General features: G+C 39.7%; 1 protein-coding gene across 2 annotated transcripts; it reads right to left on the reverse strand.

Annotated features, from left to right (window-relative positions):
- Positions 1-1,058: 1,058 nt before the first annotated feature.
- On the reverse strand, positions 1,059-12,203 carry DBR1 (debranching RNA lariats 1). Of its 2 annotated transcripts, XM_061167676.1 has the most exons (8): positions 11,862-12,203; positions 10,890-11,014; positions 9,145-9,225; positions 7,298-7,383; positions 5,970-6,194; positions 2,820-2,900; positions 2,422-2,567; positions 1,059-1,949 (listed from the first exon to the last, which is right to left on the reverse strand). In XM_061167676.1, exons 1-8 carry the CDS (start codon positions 12,056-12,058, stop codon positions 1,256-1,258), a joined length of 1,635 nt encoding a protein of 544 aa, XP_061023659.1. In that variant the 5' UTR covers positions 12,059-12,203; the 3' UTR covers positions 1,059-1,255. The 2 variants fall into 2 exon arrangements, with proteins under 2 accessions (XP_061023659.1, XP_061023660.1); XM_061167677.1 differs by lacking the exon at positions 9,145-9,225.
- Between the last annotated feature and the right edge of the window lie 209 nt (positions 12,204-12,412).

The raw sequence follows: 12,412 nt of genomic DNA on the forward strand, positions 1-12,412 counted from the left end.
TATGTTTGCCAATGTTGAGTACTTATTTCCTGAAATCTTGTCTACCCTCTTCAGTTTCAATTATATTTGACAGACATTAACGGGGAAACAGTGGAAACAGTGGCAGACTTTATTTTGGGGGTTGGGGGGGAGCTCCAAAATCACTGCAGATGGTGACTGCAGTCATGAAATTAAAAGATGCTTACTCCTTGGAAGAAAAGTTATGACCAATCTAGACAGCATATTAAAAAGCAGAGACATTACTTGCCAACAAAAGTCCATCTAATCAGAGCTATGGTTTTTCCAGTAGTTATGTATGGATGTGAGAGTTGGACTATAAAGAAAGCTGAGCACTGAAGAATTGATGCTTTTGAACTGTGGTGTTGGAGAAGACTCTTGAGAGTCCCTCGGACTGCAAGAAGATCCAACCATTCCATCCTTAAGCAAATCAGTCCTGAGTGTTCACTGGAAGGACTGATGTTGAAGCTAAAACTCCAATACTTTGGCCACCTGATGAGAAGAACTGACTCATTTGACCCTGGGATTGAGTCCCACGCTCTACCGACTGAGCTAGCCGGACGCCTTGACTCATTTGAAAAGACCCTGATGCTGCGAAAGATTGAAGGCAAGAAGAGAAGAGGATGACAGAGGATGAGATGGTTGGATGGCATCACTGACTCAATGGACATGAGTTTGAGTAAACTCCAGGAGTTGATGATGGACAGGGAGGCCTGGTGTGCTGCAGTCCATGGGGTCGCAAAGAGTCAGGCACGACTGAGCAACTGAACTGAACTGAAATGAAGAGCTGACCAGAGAAAATATTTATAACAAATGAAAAGAGAGCACAATAAGTATAGATACAATAATGACTTAACTCTGCAAAACAAAATATAAATATGCCATATTTTATACACCAAAATACTTATAGTGGTAGTAACTCTATGAAGGCAAGAATCCTTGTCTTACTCATCCCTGTAGTGCCATCTTATAGAAAAGTACCTGGTACAAAGTATGTGTTCAGTGAGTGCTTGCTGAAAAAAAATGAAAGTGAGTAAGTTCTCAGAAAAAGGGGTACTCAATCAAGTAAATATATGAAATTTTAATATCTTTTTCATCTGAAACATACAAAGTTCTAAAGATAAAGTCAATACCTAACTAAAATCTTCTTATGTAACTTCATTATTACAAACTTAAGTCTTGAGTCAAAGATCCAATTCTAAAAATATAGTCTTAAAAATCATGTATCTACATATAATACTAAGACAAGTAAACTGTCTCAGGCTGTATCATTATCATCCACTGCAGCATAGATGGCTTGATTCCGTCTCTTGATTTTCTTTCTTTGTTCAGGTTCATGTTCATCACTCAGCCTCTTCAATGGCACCGTGGTTAAGTCCTTTCCATCCCCCAAGTCCACAGGGTCACCGGAATTCCCCTCCTTGCACACTGGGGACCCTGATGTATTGTCAGAAGATACAGTCATGGAACTTGGCAAGATCCTGATGTCAGAGAAGCTTGCAGAAAAGTCAGAAGCTTGATCAGAAGACAGTTCTACAGACGGTATATTCAAGTCACTCTGTGCACTTACAATACTATCATCACACTCCTCTTCTTCATCTAACATGATCTCATCTGGATTAATAGAGGACAGGGCAGATGTGTCTGTGTTATATTCACTAGGCTCTTCTCCAGAGTCATTACCCTCCACGTCATCCTGCCCTTCATAGTCACCACACAAGTGCTGGTCTTCCTTGGCCTTCTGAAGCCTGACGTTAATGTCTGTGATGCCAAGTTGGGCACAAAATTCAGTCGTCTGAGGATTGATCCTATGAACCAACTGCATCTGTGTCTGTGGCTTGCTAGGGTCATAACAAGCAGCTGTTATACTAAAGTTATTTGGAACTTTGAGGTCATGATTCAATTTCTCCAGTACTTCGTTAATAGCTTCTTTTGTTGCACTGTAATCCCATCTAAAAAGTTCAAAACAATAGCTTTTTACATTTTATCAACTTCAGCAATAAATGATGAGATCTAACTATGGACTGCAGGTGCAAGAATTTAAAAATTAACCATAGTTCAAAATTAATAAAATTATAGTTAACTTAGCAAAGGGCCATTTTTGAAATTAAAATAATTCTTAGAAAAAGCTGTCCTTAACTCACACCCTAAAACAAGTACAAATTATTTTAATGTGTGAACCAAATCCCCACCATCTTACAGTTTGATGCACTTATACACTTGTTAGAGCTGGTGCTCAGCAGTCCATTTTCTTGGATTTCTTAGATGGAAAACATGCAGTTTTCATACCAGTTGGTAAACTCTGAATTGTTTTGACAGTCATTTAACAATAGCTCCTTTGATTAAAAAAATTATAACAAGGTGGAAGGGACAAAAACTGTGCATACAATGGAGATAGCAAATCCTAAATAAGGCCAGACCTACCTTGTATGCAGGCCATTATTTTCAGGCATATTCCACAGGCGTTCAGTCACATTAATAAGATCATTAGTAGCCCTGAGAATAGTGAGCCATTCAGCATCATATTCCAAGTAATCAGGAGCACTGGGGTCATGTTCTACTTCTATTACCTACAGGAAGAAATCAGTAATTTTAAGAAATACATGCCTATTCTTATATTCTAGGAATATCAATATAACAATACAGTTTAGGAATTTAATTTAGGAGCTTAAAAACATTAACATAACTTAAACATTCCCAAAGAAATCTCAGAATATATAAACTACAAAGAACAACAATAAATTCTGAAAGAATAGTAATTTTTTTTTTTTAATCATTGGAAGAGCAAACTACATGGCAAAGCTATTTCATTTTCTCTTTACCTGAAGAAAGTCTCTGTGTGGTAAGCACTTGTCCAGGGCTAGAAATTTGGTTGCTTTGGTTGACTGTCCTTTATCCATGGTCTAGAAAATATGAACCGTGATTTAATAAAGAATGTTAAAACATTACCTCAGGTGGGTGGGGTGGGGAGAGGTCATATATACCTATGGCTGATTCATGTTCATGTATGGCAGAAACCAACACAACATTGTAGAGCAATTATCCTCCAATTAAATATTAAAAAAAAAAATCTCAGGCAAGTCATACATTGAATAGGACGGAAATAATCTTTATTACCCATACCTCTAAGTTGTGTGTTAAAGGAACAACTGTTACTTTTCCAAAAACAAGTTAGCTCTATTTCTACTTGTACAATGGCAAGCAAGGCACTTACACTCTCTGGGCTTCAATTTCCTTACAACAGGACTTCCCTGGTGGTCCTGCGGTTAAAAGTCTGCCTGCCAGTGCCGGGGACACAGGTTTGATTACTGGTCCAGGAAGATCCCACATGCCACAGAGCAACTAAGCCGGGGTGCTCCAATTACTGAGCCCACACGCTGCAACCACTGAAGCCCACACACCACAACTAGAGCTGTGCACCGCAACGAGAGGAGTCCAGGCAAAGCAACGAAGACCCAGACAGCCAAACGAAAAAAAAGTCCTTACAGTAGTCAGAGCAGAAAGTAACGGTGGTAACGATAATGTTAAAGCAAATAACACTCACAAACCAAAGCATATAACACAAAGGTTAAAGAGAAGAGAAGAGCTTAAAAGTAAACTGGCAGAGCTAAAACCATAAAACTTGTAGAAGAATTAATAGAAAATTTTTGTAATCCTGGGTTAGGCAAAGATTCTTAGATATAACACCAAAGTAGATATAGATATATATATCTCCATACGATAAAATACTATTCACCAATAAAAATGATAGAAAGAGTGACACATGCTACAGGAATGATCCTCAAAGCAAGCAAAAGAAAGAAACCAGAAACCAAAGACTATATATTTTATGATTCCACTTATATGAAATGTTCAGAAAAGATAAATCCACAGAGATAAAAAGCAGTGGTTGGCTGCAGCTGAGGGCAGGAACACAGATTGACATCAAAGAGGCACAAAGGATCTTTTGGGGTCATGGAAATGTTCTAAAATTGGATTATATATGATATTTGCACAACTCTGAAAATTTACTAAGAATCACTGAATTCTACACTTAAAATAGGTGAATTTTTTGATATGGAAATAAAAATCCAATAAGGCTCTTTTTAAAAAGTGAACTGGCAGAAAGCAACATGGGGGGATCACAAACATGAAAGTCACACTGGAAGAAGTAAAAAGTGACTCATAAGAACAGCAAGGAAGCAAGCTTTTCGACACCCTGCTGAGAGTTTTGATTCCGTGGTGGGGAGGGAGTGGGCGGTGGGAAGCACAGAGACCATGGGCAGATCTGGGAAGTAGGGTGGTTCTGAGGAAGGATGATCTCTGGTGTTGGTTGAAGAGCTCAAACAGAAGACTGGTGAAGTCAGAGGTGCCAAGAAAAAGGAGATCAAACATAGCTTTAATTCAGAGACACAAGCTCCTGAGGTTGATACCAGAAGACTGGGTTGGGCAGGTGGGGGTGGGGGTGGAGTATCAAGCCAGGTGCTTCAGTAACAGTCCAAGAAAGTCACAAGCCCAGAAGAGATTAACAGCGATGCGGGGCAGGTGACTGACAGAAACAGAAGACTTGGAGGTGAGGGTAATCACGCTGGCAACAGCCCAAAGGAAAATGAAAGAGGTCACCTCGCCTCCTTCCCCCAGTGAAGCTGGGGAGTGAGAAGAAGAGAGGGCCCACAGGCATGTTTTCAGGCAGAACCTTCCAGACTGTGTTTGAGGAGCATCACTGAAGTACGCCTCTACCACAGAAGAGGATTTGGTCCAGGAAGTTCAGGAAGCGCTGCACACCCCATCCCTGATCCTGGAGAAAGGTGATGCCCATCAGGACATTAAAGACTCCCAGGTTGACTTCCCAGGTGGTCCAGTGGTTAAAAAATCCACCTTCCAATGCAGGGGACACAGGGGTTAGGGTTAGGGAAATAAGATCCCACGTGCACGGGGCAACCAAGCCCACATTGCAACTACTGAGCCTGAGAGCATGCTCTGGGGCCCATGCACCATAAACCAGAGAGAAGTCCAAGTGCCATGCACAATCCCATGTGCTGCAACTAAGACCCAATGCAGCCAAGTAAATAATAAAGATGCTCAGAAATTCTAGAGAAGCTTCTGAGAAGGTATCTCTGTTAACCCAGCGTTTTCTAAACATTTTCCCTAGGGAATACTTTATGGGAAAGTCAGAATTAAGTCAGAATTGGAAGTGAAAGGAAGAACCATGTATTTCCATAAAAGCCTAGCTCTGAAGTCTGTAATATCTACCTGCCATCAAGCACAATCAGCTATGCAGTTACCCAAGGAGCACTCTGGGAGTTTTCCTTCCTCTGTCACTAAATCCTGATGATTCTGCTTCCAAAATCTCTCTGGAGCCTGTTTGGTTCTGTGTTCCCTTTTTGCCATAGGTTAGAACCTCATCTTTTACTTATATAGCCCCCTCTGTCTCCCACTTTACATACTCCAACCCACACACAAAACTGTTGCCAAACTAATCCTTCTGAAATGAAACTCTGATGTCATTATCTCCCAACTTTCCCAAACTCCAGGGCATGGCTGGAAGGCAGCTATGATCTAGCTCCAGCTCTATCTCTCCCTGTGCCTCAGCCCTAGAGACAAATTGCACTTCCCCAAAGACACCACACTCTCAGACTTACAGCCTGTGCACACACTGGCCCCTCGGCCTAGATTACCCTGATAACCTGCTTCTTCCTGGCAACATCAATTCCTTTCGAAAACCTCCTCTATCCCTTCATCTCTCTGTCCGCATCCCCATCTTACCATGGCCTGGTTTAGGAGTTCCCACAGTACCCTAGCACTTTTTGTCACAGACTTACTACACTATTCTATAATTGACTGCTTGTCCCTTCTCCTGATTGGATGCTGAGTTACTCACAAAAGGAAACTCATCTTTGATTTCTTTCACTAACTTCCCAACTGTGCCCACGGTACCCACAGATGTTCAGTAAGCGCTTATTAAATCAAAGAATAAGCATTTTGGTTCCTACCTGGTGCTGCATCAAGGCTGCAAACTTTACATGGAGATGGGCAGAAAACCAGTAAGTAGGTTTTAAGTGCTCTAAAAGCTCGGAGGCAGCAGGACTTCCTAGTGTGTTATTTTCTACTTCTTGTCGGAAAAAAGATTTAGTCTTAAGAAGTTGCTTCTTGTTTCCATAATGATAGATACTTCTCGGCCAATCATGAGATAAGAATATGTCCATAGGCTGCTTCAGCTTTAACAGAAAAAGAAAAGAAAGCAAGCTCTTAAAAAGAGATTAAACAAAAGGAATTCGCTGCCTTCCTTCTGCTACCACACAACCACTTACCCATGGAGTTCTCTAAATTTCAGTGTAATTCATCCTAGGGACATTTTAATGAAGTTATAGAAATACTGAGCTACTCACTCATCAAGGCAAAGAGAAATAACTTTCTCTCTACCTCATAAATGATCCTTATTTTCTATGGCAAGGCAGCTCAGTAGAGACACACTTCGATTAGACTGCCAGGCTCAGTTCAGCCTAGCAGACTACCACTTAACAGTTCGGGAAGTCTCCGGCAGGTGACTTTGCCTAACTGAGCCTTGGCCTCTCACCCTTAGTGTGACAAAGTTGAGTAATATATATCTCACAGAATCTGAGTGACATTTATATGAACTATCACAGATGAAAATTGCTAGCCCAGTGTTTAGCACTGAAAAGTGAAAGTGAAAGTCAGCTCAGTCTGTCCAACTCTTTGTGACCCCATGGGCTACACAGTCCATGGAATTCTCCAGGCCAGAATACTGGAGTGCGTAGCCTTTCCCTTCTCCAGGGGATCCTCACAACCCAGGGATCAAACCCAGGTCTCCCGAATTGCAGGCAGATTCTTTACCAGCTGAGCCACAAGGGAAGCCCAGGCACTGAATGGGATCACAAACAAAAACCTAGTTTCACCCACTATTCAATTAAGCCAGTGTTTCAATATGACCTTCACGATTTTCCCATATCCTCTATTATCACTATTATTTTCTATTTAATATCACTATTTAAAATAAAAAAGTAATACTTGCTGTAAACTATCACTTTTTTCCAATATACATTCTTCAACCTTACCTTAAGGAATAGTAGCTGAAATCATGGATCAAATATTTTATTATTAATCACTAAAATAAATGTATAGCCATTAAAAATTTATAAATGTTCATCTGTGAACCTCCTAAAAACAACTCAAGATCCAAATTTTAGAAATACAGAATTAAGCTCTTCTTGGAAGTAGTAGACTAAACTGATCAAAATACATTCTGGTACACAATTTCTTTACATTTTTTCAAGTCTGCCATAGTGTAGTTTTTACATACCTGTTTTAATTTGTAGACTTCAATATTTCTCACATGATATATACTCCTTATTGTAGCTGCATTATAAGGGGGGCACTCAAAATGACCTTAAAGAAGAGACGTTGTATTCAACTCCTTTAAATACTGAAAATATAAATACATACATATACTTCTCCAAAACTGATGTTTGTCATCAATATTTTTGGTTCTTAAAAATTTTATTTGAAAAACCCTGCTCTCAAAATGCTTGTATTTTCTAATAAGTAACCACAAAGTGTAAATCTAAATGACTAGAGGGGCTTCTGATTTTTAAATTAAATTATATTTAATTTTGGAATACACTGACACTGTTTATTCACATAGTTTAAGATTTGAAAGATACCATATGAAAGGTATAGGGGAAGGCGAAAGAGAAGTGAGGGAAGGATGGATGGGGAATTTGGCATATGGCATGTGGGATCTTAGTTCCCTGACCATGGATTAAACCTAAGCCCCCTGCAGTGGAAGCTGGGAGTCTTAACCACTGGATTGCCAAAGAAGTCCCTATATCATGATATACTTAATTAGTTCCCATCTTTTGCCATTACAAAGAAGACTGAAATAAATAAATTTGTTTATATCATTTTGCACTTGTGGACTACATCTGTAGATAAATTCCTAGAAGTAGAATTCCTTGGTCAAAATACTTGTATAATTTCCACAGATATTACCAATTATCCTCCAAAGAGTGGTTTCTATTTGCATCTACACCTGCTACATATGAGATGGCCTATTTTTGTAGACCTGTTCCAACAGTTTAGAACAGGGAGCAGGGCAGCAAGGAACAGACTTGAATTTAACAATTACACTGAGGATATAAATTTTAGCTGCCAACTTAATTCATGAAAGTTTAAAATCAATGGGAATCCAAGCTATTTCTTTAAAATCAAGGTATGATTCATTCACATACAGTGTGGTATACTTATACAATGGAATACTATTCACAAATTAAAATGAATACAGTTAAATGTATCAACATGGATTTCAAAAATATATAAACAAACACATTGCAGAAAAATATATGTAAAATGATACACTTATAATGAAGTTTAAAGTATGCTATATAATACATTGTTTAAAGCTATTAACTGATATGGTAATGACATAAAATAATCAAGTGAATGATAAACACCAAATTCAGAATAGTGACTCCCTGGTGAAGTAAGAGAGGAATAAAGGGGAGAGATGGGACTGACGACAGACAAAGAATGAATTTTGATTGTATCTGCACTCCTTTTTTTCTTAAAAATCAAAACTGAAAATGGCAAAATACCAAATAAAACTAAAAGGTGGATACACAGATGATATATTCTAATGTTCTGTATGTTTTCACATGTATATAATATTTTATAAATTTAACAATAAATCTGTTCATAGAAGAAATTCAATGAAAAAGTCAAACTATATATTACGTTTAAGTTACTGTGCGGCATACAAGTTCTAAAGTTTAAAAACAATTCTCAAGGGACCACCCTAGTGGTCCAGCGGTTAAGAATCCACCTTCCAAAGCAGGAGACATAGGTTTGATCCCTGGGTGGGGAACTAAGGCCTCACAGCCACGAGGCAACTAAGTCCACAAGCCACAACTAGAGAAGCCCCCACAATGAAACTAGAGACACCCTCACACCACAACAAAGACTAGAGCAGCCAAAAAATAAAATAATAATAAAAATAAATAAGAAGAAATTAAAACAATGTTCAGAATAACAATACCCACTTAGCTGTACACCTGATATTAATGTAACAATGTAAGTCAAGTATACTTCAATTTTTAAAAAAAGAACACAATGTTTTCTTTCTTTTTTTTTTTTTTTAAAGGATAATAATACCTTTTCGATAGTCATGAGACTTAAAGATACCAGAGATTCCACCAATCCTTACTCCTCGGTATTTTACTACTCCTGCCAAACCTGAAAAATTACACAATTAAATAAAATTACTATGGGAAAAAGCAATCTCTTTACTAACTGAACGGTTTAGAGGCCAAGAATACCATTCAGTCCTAAAATTATGTGAAAATTAAGTATCATGATGAGGTTACCCTTTTACATAGAAATATGCCAACAATATATAAGGTGGACTAGGAAGAGGGGACTAGAAGCAAACCAGGCAAGAAACTGAGCAGAGAGGAAGGAACAAATGAGACAGGGTGTGTGAAGAGGGAAATTGCTGTTTTGTTGTGTAGTCATTAAGTCCTGATCGACTGTTTTGTGACCCCATGGACTGAAGCCTGTCAGACTCCTCTGTCCATATGATTTTCCGGCAAGAATACTGTAGTAGGTTGCCATTTCCTTCTCCAAGGGGTTTTTCTCACCCAGGGATCAAATTCATGTCTCCTGCATTGGCAGGCAGATTCTTTACCACTGAGTCACCTGGGAAGCTTGGTACCTAATAGAATATGGGGATGGGGTGGGATAAATAGGGAAAATGTTCTATGATGGATTTATATGTTATAAACCTGAAAGTCAAAGGTGTAAAGTATAAAGAACCTGCAGTTTCTATATTTCATTTCTGATTGATCATCTTCAATTTCACCTTTTCACAATACTACAATTGTCAAAAGAAGATCAATCAGTAACAAAGAAGAATGAAGTTTCTAAAGTTTAGAAACACCTGTAAACATTTAAATAAAGACATGAAAAGACTGTATAGTTCAAAAGGGTTAAAAATGAACCTGAACCTAATCAGGACTATAAACCTAAATGCAAATTACAGGCAACACACAGGATAAAAGGAGTGCTAAACAACACGAGGGAATCCAATCAGCTAAACCTAGAAAGCAGGAAAGTCTATTACAGCCAGATAAATTCCCCATTTTCTTCAACAAATAAATAGCATGGGGGGTGGGGAGGAAAGTGAAAAGGGACAGTTATGAGATTTCAGAATCATGACAATCAAATAAAATGTGCAGACCCTGTTTAGATCCTATGTGAATAAGTCAACTGTAAAACAGACTTCTTTGTGATAATCAGGGAAATACGAACATAAACTAGGTAACAGATGATAATAGATAACTGGTGTAATCCTGGTACTGTAGTAGTGGTATTTTTAAAAATCTTCATCACTTAAAAATATGTGCTAAAGTATTTACAGGTGAAATAATCTGATGGCTAAGATTTGCTTTAAAATACTCCAATCACCTCCTCCCACAAAAGAGTTTAGTGGGGAGTGGGTTGAAAGAAGGAACACAATGATAATCGTTGTTAAAGCTGGTTAATAGGTACAGAGATTCATTATACTGTTCTCTATTTTATGAATGTTTAGCAATTTCCATTATTAAAAATTTGTTTTTTTTAATTTAATAAGAGGAATAGGAAAAATATAAAGAAAATGCAAATAGTGTAGAAGCTCTTTGCAGTTACATTAAGCATTGCTTAAAACACTAAATTATGCACGGGCATATTCTCAAGATTGCCTACTTATGTGAAATATTTTAGTTAAATTTTCATAATTAACTATTTAAATCAAGAGAGTCCCCAAACACCACACATCTCAAGACGTTGATCAACTGATACACAAATCCTGGCAGGCTCTTCCATGCCATCAGACCAATAAATTACCTATAAATACATACCTAAATAATAAATGTTTGGTGCTACCCAGCCACCATAGGGTAACTCTTGCAAATGATTTGAGGCTTCATGGTTTCCCCCAATGAAAATCGTGAGAACTGGGGCCTTTTTCTCCCCAGAGTAATACCTAGAACATAAAGATAAAAGTTTTCAATTGGTATTGCAGAAATGAGACACAGAGAAGAGCAAGTGGGCATGCCTATACAATTAGTCACAGCAGAAAAGCAAAATGATCTCAAGGAAAAAAAATCTGAGCTCATCATAAAAACTTTAAAAGCTCTTCCTAAACGCATTCCCCATCCTTTTCCTTAAGAATGAAGAGCTGCCACTTTGGGTTTCAAGCCAACGTATGTTCAGTGAGGTCAAAAACTTTTGTCAGTTCACTGCTAAAACCTTAGTTTCCAGAATGAGGACTGTGCTGTGTGTGCTGTGTTTAGTCCTCAGCCGTGTCCGACTCTTTGTGACCCCATGGACTGTAGCCCGCCAGGCTCCTCTGTCCATGGAATTCTCCAGGCAAGAATAATGGAGTGAATTGCCATGCCCTCCTCCAGGGGATCTTCCCAACCCAGAGATCGAACCCAGGTCTCCTGTATTGCGGGCGGATGCTTTACCGTCTGAGCCACAGGGCAAGCCCTGAATGAGGACTAGCACACAGCAAGGGTCCAATAAAAACTCTTGGACCATTAAATGAACAAGTCCCAGAATCTTATGCATTAAGGTAGAGGAACCTGTCAATTTCTTCCTTCAAGTGTCCCTCTCAGGCTGCGATTCCTTTCGAAACAAATAAAACAGATGAATGGAAAGAAGCTAAGTGACATTTACCAAGCGCCACTTCCTAGACACACAGCGTGAACAAAGACGAGAAACGAGAACTAAGAGAGACAGCTGGTCAGTGGTAGGCAGACGGGATTGGAACCCAGCCCCCACCGCTGCTGCCCCACACCTCGTACCGCGGGCCGGGCCGCGTCCCTCACCTGTAGAAGGTTTGCATGTGGCGGTACTTGGGCGGCACGGCCATGCAGCGCAGGTCGGCCTCGTTGCGCACCGCCTGGAAATCGCCGCAGCAGAGCAGAAGGTCTATCGGCCCCGGGCCGCGCCGCTCCGCCAACGCCAGGGTCTCATAGATCTTGTCCAGCTCGCCGTGGCAGCAACCGGCCACAGCCACGCGCATCCTGCCGGTCCGAAGAGGGGAGCGCTGGCCGCAACCCCTTAATCAGAGCCAGCCCAGGACAGACAGCGAAGACCAGACTGAGCTCAGCACCCGCCCGCCTTTCTTGACATGCCGCCTCCTGCAATTGAGTCTCCAGTAGTATAACTCACTTCCGGTTTCCAAATCTCGCGAGAAAGGGATCGGCAGGGCAAATCCACTCAGGGATTCCAGGGAACTTTCAAATAGACTCGGATTTTGCCTGTCTTGGCGGGTTTTAGAGTCCGAAGAGATTGACAGATGTTAGAAATGAAAACCAGAATAGTAAAATAAACATTCCCGGAAATAGTAGTTTGATAATATGAAACCAAACTTATG

Source organism: Dama dama, chromosome 19 (assembly GCF_033118175.1).
Source record: "Dama dama isolate Ldn47 chromosome 19, ASM3311817v1, whole genome shotgun sequence".
In the NCBI taxonomy this organism is placed as follows: domain Eukaryota; kingdom Metazoa; phylum Chordata; class Mammalia; order Artiodactyla; family Cervidae; genus Dama; species Dama dama.